This window comes from Garra rufa, chromosome 22 (assembly GCF_049309525.1).
Source record: "Garra rufa chromosome 22, GarRuf1.0, whole genome shotgun sequence".
Lineage (NCBI taxonomy): Eukaryota > Metazoa > Chordata > Actinopteri > Cypriniformes > Cyprinidae > Garra > Garra rufa.
In genome coordinates this window covers 4265357-4283417 of record NC_133382.1, presented here as the reverse complement: position 1 = coordinate 4283417, position 18061 = coordinate 4265357, and the positions used below count along the sequence as shown (strand labels likewise).

The 18061-nt window shown below is 26.3% G+C and overlaps 2 protein-coding genes across 4 annotated transcripts in view; both read left to right on the top strand.

The window, feature by feature from the left end:
• Positions 1 to 16012, top strand: part of LOC141297701 (ras-associating and dilute domain-containing protein-like) — a 38477-nt gene extending 22465 nt beyond the window's left edge. Inside the window, exons 6-10 of the mRNA XM_073828149.1 lie at positions 3503 to 3540; positions 3651 to 3832; positions 3915 to 4027; positions 15528 to 15747; positions 15819 to 16012. Of these exons, the coding sequence (XP_073684250.1) occupies positions 3503 to 3540; positions 3651 to 3832; positions 3915 to 4027; positions 15528 to 15747; positions 15819 to 16012 (747 nt within the window). The remainder of the gene's footprint in view (positions 1 to 3502; positions 3541 to 3650; positions 3833 to 3914; positions 4028 to 15527; positions 15748 to 15818) is intronic.
• Positions 1 to 18061, top strand: part of abcc3 (ATP-binding cassette, sub-family C (CFTR/MRP), member 3) — a 399896-nt gene that overhangs the window by 269829 nt on the left and 112006 nt on the right. The window lies entirely within an intron of this gene.

Here is an 18061-nt window from a genome sequence, read left to right as displayed (position 1 = left end):
TGCAACCACAATATAACCACAACATGATTAAAGGGATAGTTCATCCCAAAAATGAACATTCTGTCATCATTAGAGTTTTTTCGTCTTCTGTTGAACACAAAAAAAGATGTTTTGAAGAATGCTGGTAACCAAACAGCTGATGGTAGACATTGACTTGAAATAGTATGGGAAAAATGCTATTGAAGTCAGCTTACAAGCATTCTTTACAACATATTCTTTTGTGTTCGAGAGAAGAAAGAACTGAATGTATTTGGTTTTATATGGATACAGAACATTTTTTTGTAAGACAAAGGTCTTGTTAATGAGTTTTACTCAAGTTAACTGATTCAAAAGTTCTTTAGTAACTGAAGAAGATGTAAAAGTATGGTATTTGTTGTAAAAATAAAAAGTAAAAACAAGTCAAAATTAAGTGAGTTTTTGCTTAGAACAAGCAAAATAATCTGCCAATGGGGTAAGAAAAATAATTTTATAACAAACAGAAAACAAGATTTTTTGTCTTACCCCATTGGCAGATTATTTTGCTTGTTTCAAGCAAAAACGCACTTAATAAAAATGTTTTTACTGAAAACAAGAAAATAATTTTTACTTGTCTAGAAAATCCTTCTTAAGAATTTTGAAATATTTTGGCTGGAAACAAGACAAACAATCTAAGTAAGAAAATATTTTTTTTGCAGTGAATAATTAATATAGTAATAAAACATTATTCAAATGGTCCAATTATTTTTTTTTTAATTTAGTCGTTCACCTTGTTGATAGTCATATAATAAAACATCGTATTTATTTTTACTACTATAAAGCCACATTACATTATTATGGGATCTCAGTTGAAGCTTTCAAAATCATTACAATTTTTTTGTACTTGATGCTATTTTAATGGAAGTATATTAATTGAACAAAAGTAAACTGTTTTATCAAAATAAACTAAATGAAGTGATTGTTTTGAACAATTAATTTAGATACTAAAGCACAGGTTAGCATAAAATATCTGTGATATTAAAACAAAACAAATGACTTTTATGATTTGTTTTATCACAGTAGTTGTGATAACTTTCTAAATCAGTGTGTTAAATGAATCAGCTGAGTGAATGATTCAATGATTCACTCATAAAGACAGCCGCTTGTTTCATTCCTGACTGAATCAGTTTTAAACAAATCAGTTGATTGAATGACTCATAAAGACTGGCAAAATGTTGTAACATGCAGGAGTCTCGCATATTAAAGTAACAGTCCAGTTAAAAATAAACTTTTATGACTTTTTCCTTGTACAAAATATACAAGTGGTGTATAAAGTACCTGAAAGCTATACTTAAGTAAAAGTACAGATATTTAAAAGTATCCAGAAAATGACTTTGGAAAAAGTTGAAGTCACCGTTTATAATATTACTTGAGTAAAAATCTTAAATTATGTGATATTTATTCTACTTAAGTACAAAAACTCTTAAACGTACTTAAGTATTGAAAGTAAAAGTACAAGTAAATGCAAAACGGAAAATAAGCATATATATACAGTGGTGTGAAAAAGTGTTGGCCCCCTTCCTGATTTTTTTTTTTTTTTTTTTTTGCATGTAATGCTGATGATACACTGGGCAACTTTTTGAGCAATTTTATCAGGCAACTTTTTGTGAGCAATGTTGCTTGGGCACTTTCTCATTGAGAATGGGTAAAACATTCCTATCTGGAAAATTTAGATCTGTTGTGGGCTCTGTATCACACCTGGCTGCCTGTTTACGGCAACATTTACCAAAGTTGCCCAGTGTATCATCAGCATTAGTCACACTTTAATGTTTCAGATCATCAAACCAATTTAAATATTAATCAAAGATAACAGTGAACACAACATGCAGTTTTTGAATGAAGTTTTTTTTTATTATGAAGGGAAAACAAAATCCAAACCCACATGGCCCTGTGTGAAAAAGTGTTTTTAAACTTAATAACTGGTTGGGCCACGCTTAGCAGCAACAACTGCAATCAAGCGTTTGCGATAACTTGCAATGAGTCTGTAACAGCGCTGTGCAGGAGTTTTGACCCACTCATCTTGGCAGAATTGTTGTAATTCAACCACATTGGAGGGTTATTGAGCATGAACCACCTTTTTAAGGTCATGCCACAGCATCTCAACAAGATTCAGGTCAGGACTTTGACTATGACACTCCAAAATCTTTAATTTGTTTTTCTTCAGCCGTTCAGAGGTGGATTTGCTGATGTGTTTTGGATCATTGTCCTGCTGCAGAACCCAAGTTCGCTTTAGCTTGAGGTCATGAACAGATGGCTGGACATTGTCCTTCAGGTTTTTTTGGTGGACAGCAGAATTCATGGTTTCTTTTATCACAGCAAGTCTTCCAGGTCCAGAAGCAGCAAAACAGCCCCAGACCATCACACTACCACCACCAGATTTTACTGTTGGTATGAAATGCTGTGGTACTTTTACGCCAGATGTAATGGGACACTCCTTCCAAAAAGTTAAACTTTTGTCTAGTCAGTCCACAGAGTATTTTCCCAAAAGTTTTGAGGATCATCAAGATGTGTTCTGGCAAAACTGAGACGAGCCTTTATGTTCTTTTTGCTCAGCAGCAGTTTTTCGTCTTGGAACTCTGCCATGCAGGCCATTTTTGCCCAGTCTCTTTCTTATGGTGGAGTCATGAACACTGACCTTAACTGAGGCAAGAGAGGCCTGCAGTTCTTTAGATGTTGTTGTGGGGTCTTTTGTGACCTCTTGGATGAGTCGTCTCTGCGCTCTTGGGGTAATTTTGGTCGGCCGGCCACTCCTGGGAAGGTTCACCACTGTTCCATGTTTTGGCCATTTGGGGATAATGGCTGTCACTGTGGTTCGCTGGAGTCCCAAAGCTTTAGAAATGGCTTTATAACCTTTTCCAGACTGATAGATCTCAATTACTTTCTTTCTCATTTGTTCCAGAATTTCTTTGGATCTCAACATGATGTGTAGCTTTTGAGGATCCTTTGGTCTACTTCACTTTGTAAGGCACATCCTATTTAAGTGATTTCTTGATTGCGAACAGGTGTGGCAGTAATCAGGCCTGAGTGTGGCTAGAGAAATTGAACTCCGGTGTGATAAACCACAGTTATGTTTTAACAGGGGGGGGGGGCACTTTTTCACAGGGCTATGTGGGTTTGAATTTTTGTTTCCTTCATAAAAAACCTTCATTTAAAAACGGCATGTTATGTTTACTTGTGTTATCTTCGATAAATATTTAAATTTGTCTGATGATCTTAAACATTAAAGTGTGACAAACATGCAAAAAAAATTTAAAAATCATTAAGGGGCTAACACTTTTTCACACCACTGTATGTGACTTTTAGAGTGCTTTTACATCCTTTTTGAAACTTAAATGCCTGTGCATAGAAAACAGACTTCAAATGTTCTCCTCTTGTGTTCTGTGTAAGTAAAAACTATTTTTTTTAGTTTTACAGCAGGTCACTAGACATTTTTAGTCCTTCATGTTTTGCATTGTAACTGTACTTAATCTTCTATGTTTTAATACAGGAAAAGGCAAAGGAACTGGCAGCTTTGCAGCCTGAAATGTAAGAGCAGGAACTCATTTCTCATCAATTCATAACCAGAGGAATTAAAATCCAATATCTCAGACACAGCTTACATTAAAACCAGATTTTCCTTGCTCTTCTGATGCAAGCAGAAGTGAGTCAGACGCGGCAGACTGGCCTTCAGGCGCCGACAGGCTGATCCAGGGTCTGGAGCCGCTGGCCCTGTGGATGTCCAACTCCGTCCAGATCCTTCACTTCATCCACCAGGAGGTTCCTCGTCTGCTGCACGGAGTCTCTCAGGAGGAAGAGGAGGAGGAGGAAGACTGCATTGGTGAATCAGTCAGTTCTGATGATAATAATGTAATGTATCTGTTCAGATTCAGTATCTTTCCTTGTCTGTGGTTTTATTTCAGCGGTGCTGGAGCTGCGTCTGTCCTCTGTGCGCTCAGCCAGCGAGGAGGCCATGACGGTCCTGGAGGAGGTGCTGATGTTCACCTTCCAGCAATGTGTCTACTATCTCACCAAGGTCAGGCCTTCTGCAGACTTAAATACATGTTTCATTCAAAAATGAGCATTCTGTCAGCGTTTATTCAAAAGCACAGCTTCTGTGGAAGAAAGATTTATTTCAGCTGTGGTTATTTTCATACATCAATGTAAACAATTTAATTTTTTTTTCATATTTTCTTTTTTCATTTTAATTTTAGTAAACATTTAACATTTAACATTTAATTTTAGTTTTTTGTTGTTGACATTTTTACTATTTTTTTAGTTTTTGAAAATGTGTATACATTTATTTATATTGTTTTTTTTTTAAAGAATGTATACATTTATACATAAACCAGTGATATTTTAGTATTATTGTGGTACTCTACTGTAGTTTTTATTAATATTTTAAATTATTTTTTTCTTCTTAATTTTAGTTAAGGTTTTGATGTCTTTGAAGTTAAGTGTTTTAATGTCTTTGTCTTTATTTTTTTATATACATTTTTTTGTATACATTTTTATTTCAGTTTAATATATACATTTTTATCAATATATCAATCACTATTTAACATATCAATTTAAAAATTTATACATTTATACATCAATTTATAAATAAGCAGTACACTTGTGACCAGTGGTATTTTAGTATTTATAGGTTTAACTATAGGTTAGTAAACTATAGGTTTTATTAATATTTTGAATTAATTTAGATTTTTTTCTTATTCATTTTAATTACAGTTTTCAGTGTGTTTGTTGTGTGTTTTCGTTTTTTATTATTATAAGTTTTTTTTGACATTCTTACTGTTTCTTTATGTGTTTTTGTTGTGTTTAAAGTTTTGTTAGTATTTAGTTTTTATAAGCCTTTATAAGTCTTATTTTATTTATTGTTTCCATTTATCAGTTTTTTCCATTTAAAATTTTGTGGTACTACTATAGTTTTTATTAATATTTTGAATTCAATTTTATTTTTATTTTGTAATTTTAGTTACAATTTTAGTGTTTTTGTTGTATTGTCCTTTTTATTAATATTTGAATGAATATAATTTTTATTATTATTTTTATTTCAGTTTCAGTTATTTTAGTACAACAATTAAACAATGTACATGTTTTTCCCCATATTTTAGATTTTCTTTTTAATTTTAGTTAAAGTTTTAGTAATTTTGTGTGTGTGTGTTTGACCTTTTTTTAGTCTCTATAATTTTTATTCATTTTTATTTTAGTTTCAGTTATTTTAATATATCAATTTAACAATTTTTACATATATACATCAGTTTATACATAAGCAGTACTTGTGACCAGTGGTATTTTAGTATTATTGTGATACTACTGTAGTTTTTGTTAATATTTTGAATTTTTGTTGTCATTTTTAGAAGTATTTAGTTTTTTTATGGCTATATAATTTTTATTATTATTTATACAATTATACAGTCTAAATGCTTTTTATTCATTTTTCATTGTAGTTTTAGTTATTTTACTACATTCATTTAGTACAAAAGACATTTTTTGTCCATACAATGAGGTCCAGTGTTGTTTTAGATGAACTACCTGTTTGAATTAAATATTCATAAGGAAATATATTAAATATACATGCAAAAGTAGCGACAGATTTTTTTCTTCAGTATTTTAACACACATTCAAATGTAACAGATAATCAAAAAAGAAAAATACAGGGTGGGACATGGTTCTATCCATCAGATGCTGATTGGATGTTGAGATGTGGGCGTGGCTCTCACACATGTAATATGCAGATGAGCATAAGCTTGCAGGGGCGGGGCTTAAGAGCTATGTATGATTGAGGAAGTTCAGCATTGGTCCCCAGAGACTGACAAAGACTGACGTTTTACTGGAAGATCCAGTTCAAAAAAAGAAACATAAGAAACATATGCACATATAAATTGTTCACAATAAGATCTACTACAATATGCATGTAGAAAATAGATGCATGTGCTGAAATATGGCACAGTGTTTGACTGAATTCACTCTGTAATGCCAATGCAGTGAAATGGGGTCAAAATCTCTTTTTACACCACAAAGCGTATATGTTACATACAGGCAGCTTGATGGAAATATAGATTGTGCTTAAGAAAAATAACCAGATTCCATAGCTTTATCCCATGAGCCTGTTTGAATGATGAATAGCACAGGTTAGCAGCGCAGAGAAACTGTGGCTTTATGAACTGAGCTCTGATCTCAAACGCTTCCAGATGTCTTTGCTGCATCTGACCTTGATGGACCTCTTTGGCTTGTGGACATCAATGAATGAATCTAGTGTATCGTACGTGTATGTGATGTTTAGATCAGATTCACTAGAATTTTCTTACTGTATCTGCTTTTGTTACATTAGCAGATCATTGAGATATTATTATAGTTTTTTTATTTTATTTTATTGTATTTTAATTTCATTTCATTTGCAATGAAACAATTTTTTTCAAGTCACAAGCAAGGTTATAATTGTTAGAAACTACCTGGAAACTTTTATTTTTTTTATTGTAAATTTGTACATTTTTTAAATATATTTTTTAAATAATTCGATTTTTAAAATTAGCTTTTAATTTTTACATTTTCTGTTCTCATTTTAGTTTTTTACATTTTTGTATTTTGTTGTTTAAAGGTAGTTTTTAACAATGATAACCATGCCTGTGACTGAAAAAAATTGTTACAGTGTAAATGAAATGAAATGAAATTGAAATACAATAAACTAAAAAATAATATAAAATAAGAAATAAAATAAAATAATAAAAAAGAGAGAAAAAACAGGTAATTGTTAAACTGATGTAATAAAATATAATATAAATGAAAATTATAAAAAAGAAATTATAAAATTATATAGCCGTAAACAACTAAATACACAAAAACATTAAGAAAAAAAATTAAATGGAAACAATTTTTTTTCCAAGTCACAAGCAAGGTTATTATTGTTAGAATCTACCTGGAAACATTTATTTTAAATTTGTAAATTTGTAAATATTTTTTTTATATTTATATTTTTTACATTTTTATATTTTGTGTTCTCATTTTAGTTTTTGTAAAGTTTGTAAAAGTTTTTTATTTATTTTTATTTTTATTTCAGTTTTAATTTATTTAAACTAAATGAAAAAGAGAAATGTTACCCTGGCAACTAACAGAAATAGATTATATAAATTATTATAATTAAAATTCCAATAACATATTAATATGTTAAAGAAACAAAGGATACATTTTATTTTTAAATATTTGTATTATTATTTTTTATTTCAATATTCACTGCAGCTGTGAGCAAATGGGAGTGACAAAAAATACGGAAGCAGTTTATTATATTTAACTAAAACAAAAACTTAAAACTGTTAAAAAATACTTAAAATAAAATAAAAGAATTAAATAAATTAAATAAAATATTTTAAAAATATTTTATTTCAGCTAGTTGACAAGGCAAGATTTTCATTCAGTTTATTTTGATGATGTACTAAAATAACCAAAAACTTAAACTGCAATAAAAATGAATTAAAAAAATATAATAAGGCAGACATAAAAAAAGACAAAACACAACAAAAATACTAAACTTGAACTAAAATTTAAATGAAAATTGAAAATGAAAAACTAATTAAACAATTTATAAAAACTATAATTATAAAGTAACCTTGGATGGAAGATACATTACAAATGAAAACACAAAATAAAATAAAAACAAATAAAATATGTATTATGATCAAATATTTTAAATATATTAATAGAAACTAAAAAAATAACCCTGAATAGAAGATACAGTACAAATTAAAAATAAATATAATACAAAATATTTAAAAAAAAAACCTGTTTAAAATGTTTGTGCTAAATATATGCATGAATATAATCTTTTAATAAAATTGTTCAATATCAGTTTTACAGGAAATATTGTCAAGTTAAAAATAACAAACACTTATTTATAAAATGTAAAAAAAAATTAAACTAAAATGCAATAAAATAAAAAATGTCATAAAACAAATTACATAAAATAGGATAAAATAAAATAATAACAAAAAAATTTAATTTTAAAAAATGCACAAATTTAAAATAAAGCTAGTTTTTAACAATAATAAGCATGCTTGTGACTGACAAAATTGTTTCAGTGAAAGTGAAATGAAATGAAATTAAAATACAATAAAATAAAATAAAAAAAATAAAAAATAAATACAAAAAAAAACATTTAATTTAAAAAATGTTCAAATTTTAAAATAAAAAAGAGTTTCTAAATGAAATTAAAATACAATTCAATAAAAAATAAATAAAATAATATAAAATAAGAAATAAAATGAAATAATAAAAAATAAATACAAAAATAAAATAAAATAATAAAAAATAAATACAAAAAATAAAATTTAATTAAAAAAATGTTCAAATTTAAAATAAAAAAATAAAAGTTTCCAGGTAGTTTTTAACAATAATAACCTTGCTTGTGACTCGAAAAGAAATTGTTACAGTGTAAATAAAATAAAATAAAATTAAAATACAATAAAAAAAAAAAAAAAAAAAAACGTTCATGTGACACTGAAGACTGGAGTAATGATGCTGAAAATTCAGCTTTGACTCACAGAAATAAATTATGTTTTACTATATATTTTTTAAAAAAATGATTATTTTAAATTGTAAAACTATTTAAGAATTTTGACAGTATTTTGACCAAATAAATGTAGCCTTAAAGTCTTGCAAATTATTGAAATTGTACTGAATATCAACAGGTTGGTTTGTCCCAGACTTTAATTCAGTGTTCAGACATCGTTTGGCAAAGCCGGGATTTGGGATTGATTTGTATTCCGCATGGGAAAATCCTCAGGAGTCCAGAGTCTCGCCCTTTGGGAAATTATAATTCAGCTTTGTTCTAAAGGAGATTGTTTGCCGTGGAAAGAGAGGCTGTTTATATGGGTGTGATTCGATTCAGCGCAGGCTTTTCTGTGGAAAAAGTCAATTGGTTTATTGGAATGTGAAGCCGATTCATGGCAGACAGTAAACGAAACAACAAGCTGGAGGCTTTCATCCATCAAAATGCGAACACATTCAATATTTGATGCTTAATAAGTTTGTGATTGAATATCTAGACAGTCACATATGAATGAAATCCAAACCGCACAAGAAAATGATCATTTATTTAATCACTTAACCTTAACTAACCAGTTATCCTTGACTAATTTTATTCATTATTAAGATAATCAATTCAAGCATGCAATAAAGCAAATGAAAAAAAGCGAGCTGGAGTCGTGGGAAATTTCCTTTTTATTGACGTTTTTATTGATTGGCATTTATTGAGAGTGGAAATGATTAAGTCGTGCGGTTTGTATCGGTGGCACAAGTCATCCGTTCTTCTGTAAATGACATTTTATCCTTTAAAGAGCTTGGCGGAGGTCTGTTTCTGTGCTCACGCGGTGCCAGCGCTCCAGTATGAGCTCAATATTTTCAAAAGGAAAATTGAATCAAAAACAAACACGGCCGGTTGGAAAGCAAACTGATGTTTTACGGCTACAATAACAGGCTGTGTTTTCTCTGTGGAGGTTTCGAGCCGCTTGTGTGTGATTCGATCTCGCTGAGAAGGAAACAGCTGCTGGACTTAAATCAATAAAACAGGCTTGTTGGTGATTCCCAGAGATGGACACAACATGTTTGCTTTATGTTTTGTCAATGTGAGCTGCAGAAAAACATTTAGCATTTCGTTCAAATTCATTTGAATAGCATTTTCAATATGTAATATTTTAAATATCACTTCAGCTTTTTAGAAAATACTGCCAGTGAGCAAATTATAGATTACACTGACAGAGAAAAAGATGGAAGAAGGGTTATTGTGCTTAACTAAAACTGAAACAGATACTAAAAAACATTTCAAAACATTTTTGTTACTTAAAATAAAATAAACATTAACTAAATAATTAAATAAAAATATAAAATAAGACACTGAAAACATTTAAACCCTTTTTTGTTATTTAAAATAAAATAAACATTAACTGAAATAAAAGAAAAGAATCAAATGAAATTTAATGAAAAATAAATAAAATAAAATAAGAAACATATTATTAAAACATATTATTTTTTTATTTTATTTTATTTCTTTTTTATTTCATTTCATGTGATTATTTTATTTTATTTCAGTTAATGTTTATTTCATTTTAAGTAACAAAAAAGGGTTTTATTGTTTTTAGTGTCTGTTTTAGTTTTAGTTAACTACAATAAAACTGCTTTCATCTTTTTCTCTGTCAGTATAACGAATATATAATGAACATTACAAAAATTCAAATTATTTAAATATTTAAAAAGTGACAGTGACAAGGAAAAATATGGAAGATGCAATGCAAATAAAAACACTTATAATAAAATGTAAAAATGAATACATTTATTTAGTTTTTATTTAATATAATAAACTATAGAATAACCCTGAATAGAATATGCAATACAAATAAAAAGACCTCAAATAAAATAAACATAAAATTAAATAATACAATTTATTTTGAATTTAATTAATGAAAACTGAAAATATAAAAATTCTAATTATTAAAATATTTTTTAAAATTAATGAAAAGATTACAAGGAAAAATATGGAAGTTGCAATACAAATAAATAAAATAATAAAAAAAATAAATTACTTTAAATTATGAATATATTATAAATAAATAACATTTATTTTAAGTTTAATTAATGAAAATATACAAATTAAAATGATTAAAATATCTTAAAAATATTTATGAAATTATAAAATAAACCCTGAATAAAAGATACAATAAAAATAAAATTATAAAATATTTTTTTTATAAAAATATATAAAAATTTAAATTATTAAATTATCTAAAAATACATATTAATTAAACATATAAAATAAACCTGAGTTGAACATGCAATACAAATAAAAAACAAATAAAATAAAATAATAAAATAAAACAAAATTTGTATTCATTTAATGAAAATGGAAAATATAAAAACTTAAAATAAAATACAATAAAATAAAAGAAACTTAAAAAAAATATTAATGAAAATACATAATATAAAATTTTAATTTTTAAAAATGTTTTACAAATATTTAAAATATATAAATATATATATATATATATATACATAAAATAACACTAAATAGAAGATATAATACAAAATAAAAAATGAAACCAAACTAAAATAAAATAAAATAATATATTATAGTTATATTTTGTTATATTTTAATAATTTGAATTTTAATATTTCACATTTTCATTAATTAAATTAAAATCATTAAAAACATTTTATTATTTTATTTATTTTATTTTTTTGTTTTATTTTAGATCTTTTCACTTGTATTGTTCCAAATCAACTTTACTAGAAATAATGCCAAGTTACAGACAATGGAAGAAAAAGATAAAATATTATTGTTTCTATTTGCATTGCACCTTCCATATTTTCCCTTGTAGTTTTTTAATTAATTAATGTTTTTTAATATTTTAATAACTTGAATGTTTATATTTCCACTTTAATTAATTAAATTCAAAATAAATTTTTATTATTGTATTAATTTTTTTTTTTTAAGTATTTTTATTTGTATTGTTCCAAATCAACTCTGCTGGGAATAATGCCAAGTTACAGATGACAAAAGAATAAAAAATAAAATATTATTGTTCTTATTTGCATTGCACATTCCACATTTTTTCTTGTAATCTTTAATTAATTTTTTTTAAATATTTTAATAATTGAAACTTTTAGATTTTCCATTTTCATTAATTAAATTATTTTTTTTAAATTATTATTTTTATTTTTTTATTTTAGGTCTTTTTATTTGTATTGTTCCAAATCAACTTTGCTGGGAATAATGGCAATGATGACAGATGCCAATGGAAGAAAAAAGCAAGATGCAATGCAAATAAAACACTTAACTTAACAATAAACATTTTCATACAACTTTCATGTGCATTTTTTTAGCTCTTATTTAAAATGTAGGGTTGTCAAGCAATTAGATGGAAATTAATCAGCTAAACTTTTCATTGCAAGAGTAAATAACGGGACTATGGTGAAATCTCATTATCAGCATGTGCTATGAAATCTCACTCTGAACACTGAAAGGGCTTGTAGATGAATGTTTGAGTTCCCAGATTAAAAGCGGGGGAAGCAGTTTGGTTGCATGTCTCAGATTTTCCTTCATGGTTTTGGGTGGATATTTAGTGCTGTGTGGAGACGGAGCTGCCAGAACGGCCGGCGACTGCCAAACTGGTGTCAGCGAGAGACGCGTCTCCCTGAGAATCCATACATGCGCCGAGATCCAGCCGTCTGCACACAATTACTCCCAACAAAGCCAGCTTTGTGTTATTGTGATGTGTGGCACATTGAGATGGAGGACGTGGGCCGAACGTCTTCAAACACAGACTCTCTTTCAGCCATTCCCCGACTCTATATCACTGCCGCCAGCTGGAAATGCGTTTACATGCGTGCTCACTGCTTAAATATTGAGAGCTGTTAGCAACAGAGATGTCAGGGAATGGCACATGTGCTTCATCTTTCTCCAGACAATCAGCAGCTTTATTGAGGTCTGTTTTAGGCTGTTAAAGTATGAAGGATTGCAGGAAGGATGCGAGATGAAAAGAGGACACTCGGTCGGTCAGTGAGTGTCGTAATCTTATCACAAACTAGACCGAGATCATGGTCTGTCGGAGGAAGTTTGTCCTGTTTTGTTGATGATTAGACGAATAGGGACTGTCTTGACTTAAAGGAAAAGGAATGAGCTTTTAAAAATGGCCTAAATTTCCTAAATGATCATGTATTAAAATATAGTTCCTGCTTAAAGAGATTTCTTAGTTTAACCTGATGCACTAAAATAATTATATAGCAATTAAAAATCAATTATACAATATATATATATATATATATATATATATATATATATATATATATATATATATATATACTTTCCTGGCTACTTGATTTTTTGTCTTTTTTTTGTCTGTTTTTTGTTGATTAATGTGGGGGAAAATATATTCACTATAATTTATTTAATATTTATTTAATACTTCTTTATGTAGTTTAATATATCTTCTTTATATATCTTTTTTTAATAATTTATTTTATTATTTTATTACTATCCTGGCTTGATATCTTTATATATTGTTTAAAACAATTTATTTTAACATTTTTTATTTTATTTTTTCCCCTAGCTGTCTCTATTTTGTTAATTTTCATTTATTTATTTACTACTTTCCTGGCTACTTGATTTTTTTTCCCTCTCTTTTTTGTTGATTTTTATTGTGAGGGAAAATATATTCAGACTAATTCTATATATTTTATTTAAAATTTATTTAATACTTCTTTATATAGTTTAATATATCTTCTTTATATATTTAAAAAAATATTTATTGTAATGTTTTGTTTTATTTTATTATTTAATTATTTTCCTGGCTACTTGATTTCTTTATATATTGTTTAAAATAATTAATTTTAATATTTTTAATTTAATTTTTTTGTCTCTATTTTGTTAATTTTTATTTATTTATTTATTACTTTCCTGGCTACTTGATTTTTTTCTCTTTTTTGTCTCTTTTTGTTGATTTTTATTGTGGGGGAAAATATATTCAGACTAATTCTATATATTTTATTTAATATTTATTTAATACTTCTTTATATAGTTTAATATATCTTCTTTATATATTTAAAAAAATATTTATTGTAATGTTTTGTTTTATTTTATTATTTAATTATTTTCCTGGCTACTTGATTTCTTTATATATTGTTTAAAATAATTTATTTTAATATTTTTTATTTAATTTTTTTGTCTCTATTTTGTTCATTTTTATTTATTTATTTATTACTTTCCTGGCTACTTGATTTTTTTTCTCTTTTTTGTCTCTTTTTGTTGATTTTTATTGTGAGGGAAAATATATTCAGACTAATTCTATATATTTTATTTAATATTTATTTAATACTTCTTTATATAGTTTAATATATCTTCTTTATATATTTAAAAAAATATTAATTTTAATGTTTTGTTTTATTTTATTATTTTATTATTTTCCTGGCTACTTGATTTCTTTATATAATGTTTAAAATAATTTATTTTAATATTTTTTATTTAATTTTTTCCCCTAGACATCTCTATTTTGTTAATTTTTATTTATTTATTTATTACTTTCCTGGCTACTTAATTTTTTTCCTCTCTTTTTTTGTCTCTTTTTTTGTTGATTTTTATTGTGAGGGAAAATATATTCAGACTAATTCTATATATTTTATTTAATATTTATTTAATACTTCTTTATATAGTTTAATATATCTTCTTTATATATTTAAAGAAATATTTATTTTAATGTTTTGTTTTATTTTATTATTTTATTATTTTCCTGGCTACTTGATTTCTTTATATATTGTTTAAAATAATTTATTTTAATATTTTTTATTAGATTTTTTCGTCTCTATTTTGTTAATTTTTATTTATTTATTTAGTACTTTCCTGGCTACTTGATTTTTTTCTCTTTTTTGTCTCTTTTTGTTGATTTTTATTGTGAGGGAAAATATATTCAGACTAATTCTATATATTTTATTTAATATTTATTTAATACTTCATTATATAGTTTAATATATCTTCTTTATATATTTAAAAAAATATTAATTTTAATGTTTTGTTTTATTTTATTATTTTATTATTTTCCTGGCTACTTGATTTCTTTATATAATGTTTAAAATAATTTATTTTAATATTTTTTATTTAATTTTTTCCCCTAGACATCTCTATTTTGTTAATTTTTATTTATTTATTTATTACTTTCCTGGCTACTTAATTTTTTTCCTCTCTTTTTTTGTCTCTTTTTTTGTTGATTTTTATTGTGAGGAAAAATATATTCAGACTAATTCTATATATTTTATTTAATATTTATTTAATACTTCTTTATATAGTTTAATATATCTTCTTTATATATTTAAAGAAATATTTATTTTAATGTTTTGTTTTATTTTATTATTTAATTATTTTCCTGGCTACTTGATTTCTTTATATATTGTTTAAAATAATTTATTTTAATATTTTTTATTAGATTTTTTCGTCTCTATTTTGTTAATTTTTATTTATTTATTTATTACTTTCCTGGCTACTTGATTTTTTTCTCTTTTTTGTCTCTTTTTGTTGATTTTTATTGTGGGGGAAAATATATTCAGACTAATTCTATATATTTTATTTAATATTTATTTAATACTTCATTATATAGTTTAATATGTCTTCTGTATATATATAAAAATATATATTTTAATGTTTTGTTTTATTTTATTACTTTCCTGGCTCCTTGATTTCTTTATATATTTAAGTAATAAGTATATTAATAATATTCAGACTAACAGTAACAATAATTTCTTTAATATTTATTTAATTCTTCTTTTTATAATTTAATATATCCTCTTCATATATATATATATTTGCAAAATATTAAAATATTTATAATTTCAGTTAACATTTATTCATTTTATTTAATTTTATGGTTTTAGAAAACTATAAAACTTTATTATTATAAACTATGAAGGTTACTCTGGAACGCTTCTGCCAATCAGCATCCAGGACCTGTGTTTTCTCTTGTGTTAAAGTGAGTGCGGTTGTGTGTGTGTTTTTTCAGATGCTGTACCCGCTTCTCCCCGGCGTTCTGGACAGTCATGCGTTCTCAGAAAGCGGTCATCTGCAGGTGTCGTCGCAGGTCAGACGGGTGCTGGACGTCTGCGGTAAGAGTCTGCGTCTGCTCAGAGCGTTCGAAGTTCATCCGGACATCAGCGCGCAGCTCTTCTCCTATCTATTCTTCTTCATCAACGCTCTGCTCTTCAACCTGCTGATGGAGAGAGGTGAGTGAGATCCGGCTGATGTTCGTCAGTGTTTCATGACGTCTGCTCATGCGGTCTGCTCTTGTGTGAAGGGTCCGGAGGAGCGTTTTACTGCTGGTCCCGTGGAGTCCAGATCAGGGCTAATCTGGATCTGCTGATGGACTGGGCTCACGGAGTTGGACTCGGCGATCTGGCTCACACTTACCTTCTCAAGCTCTCCTCCGCCGTCAATCTGCTGGCCACACCTAAGGAAAACCTTCTGCAGGTCCTGCTTCTTATAACTTAAAACCAGCCTCATTAGAGAACACTTCCAATTCTCACTGCTAATTAACTATTAACTACAACTTTTGCCCCAATAAACTCCTAATTACTGCTTAGTAGGGAAATATTAGGGCTGCAGAATATGTGCCTCAGTATATGCAATATTCTTGTGAAATGCATGCTAAAAATCAACCAGGATGGATTGTGTTCATGTGTTCTTGCAGAAAATGTTAATTTATATCAACTATTAAAATATTAAAATATTAATTTCACAGAATCAATTAGGTTTAGGATTTGGATCCAGAAATATCTATCAATATTATTTAATTTATAATATAGGCTAATAAAAATTAACAGCACCAATAATAATACTACTAATAATAATTATTAATTTATTTATATTTTCAATATATTTTATTAAACATATATATGCACACAATATACAGAATACATATATTTATAATATTCATTATGATAAATATTATTATTATTATATTATTTAATTCATATTATAATACAAATTAACAACAGAAACAATAACTATACTACTAATAAATAGCAATTTATGAATAAATGTATTTTTTTATATTTTAAATATATTTAAACATTGATGCAAAATTATTATATATATCATATTTGGTAAATAAATAATTATATATACATATACACGCGCACACACACATACATATAATATTTATAATATTATAATATAATTTGGAATATAAAAAATAACAACAATAACTATAATACTAAGAATAAGAATTTATGAATAAATTTATAAATTTATTTTTATTTAAAATATATCGTTATATTATCAAATTATTCATATTATTATTTAATTTAGAATATATATAATTTAATTTAGAATATAATAAATATTAACAACAACAACAACAATACTACTAATAACATAATTTTTTATATTCATTTTAATAACTATTAATAATATTTATAATATTATATTATTTAATTTACAATATAATACAAGTTAACAATAATTATATTTATAATACTAATTTGTGAATAAATTTACATTTATTTATATTTTAAATATATATAAATATTAATGCAAAAAATATTTACTTAAAATTCTTTAAATATATACAATTGACAAAAAAAAAAAAAAAAAAAAAAATATATATATATATATATATATATATATATATATATATACACACACACACACACACACAGATAAATTATTTTGCTTCACTGAATGTATATTATAGAATGCTGTTTTTCTGGTGTAAGCGGTAGTAAATTAGATGAAATGGATGGTTCCTTTATGCGGATGCAGTGAAAGAGAGCAAGTTTATTTGCATTAATTTGTAAAGTTCATCTGTTTGTCCGCACCATTTTGATCGTTCCTGTATTATTACACATGCATTCCTCTCTCATCACAATCTCTTCAGACATCAGGAGTTACTGTGGGGCTCAGAAATAATTAACAGGAAGTATTACTCATTAAAGGATAAAGCTTCATGAACACAAAGACTCTTTCACGGTAATAGATAAAGATGCTGGATAAGCCACGTCTCTAAATGACATCTGACAAATGATCTCGACGGGACGTCCCACTAAAGAAACACCAATTATAGTCAAAGACATTTTCACTATTGACAAATTAGGTTTGTCTCGTCTAATTTATTAGGTCTCAGTTATCATCAGATGGAACCTTATGTTATGATATTTCAATATTGTTAATATTAAAATATTTTGTATTATTTTTTAAGATTTATTTTGTAGCATAAAAATATTATTATTTAATATTTAACTGTGATATATCAAGTCTTGGTTGTGATAAAATACATAAACATAACTGAAATGTAAAAAAACATTTTCATATGATTGGGTTTTTTTTTTTTTTAGTTATTAAAGTTATTTTAAGTGCATGAAGATGAACTAAATAATAATTAAAAGCTGCTTTGGCTGAAATAAAAAAAGATTGTTTTAACATTGTTTAATTTTTTTTTTTTTTTTAATTTTCATTTATATTATTTAATCATAAAATGTTTTTACGGTTTCAGTTTTAGTTAAATATAATAACATTAATTTAGAGTTGGCTTAATATTTG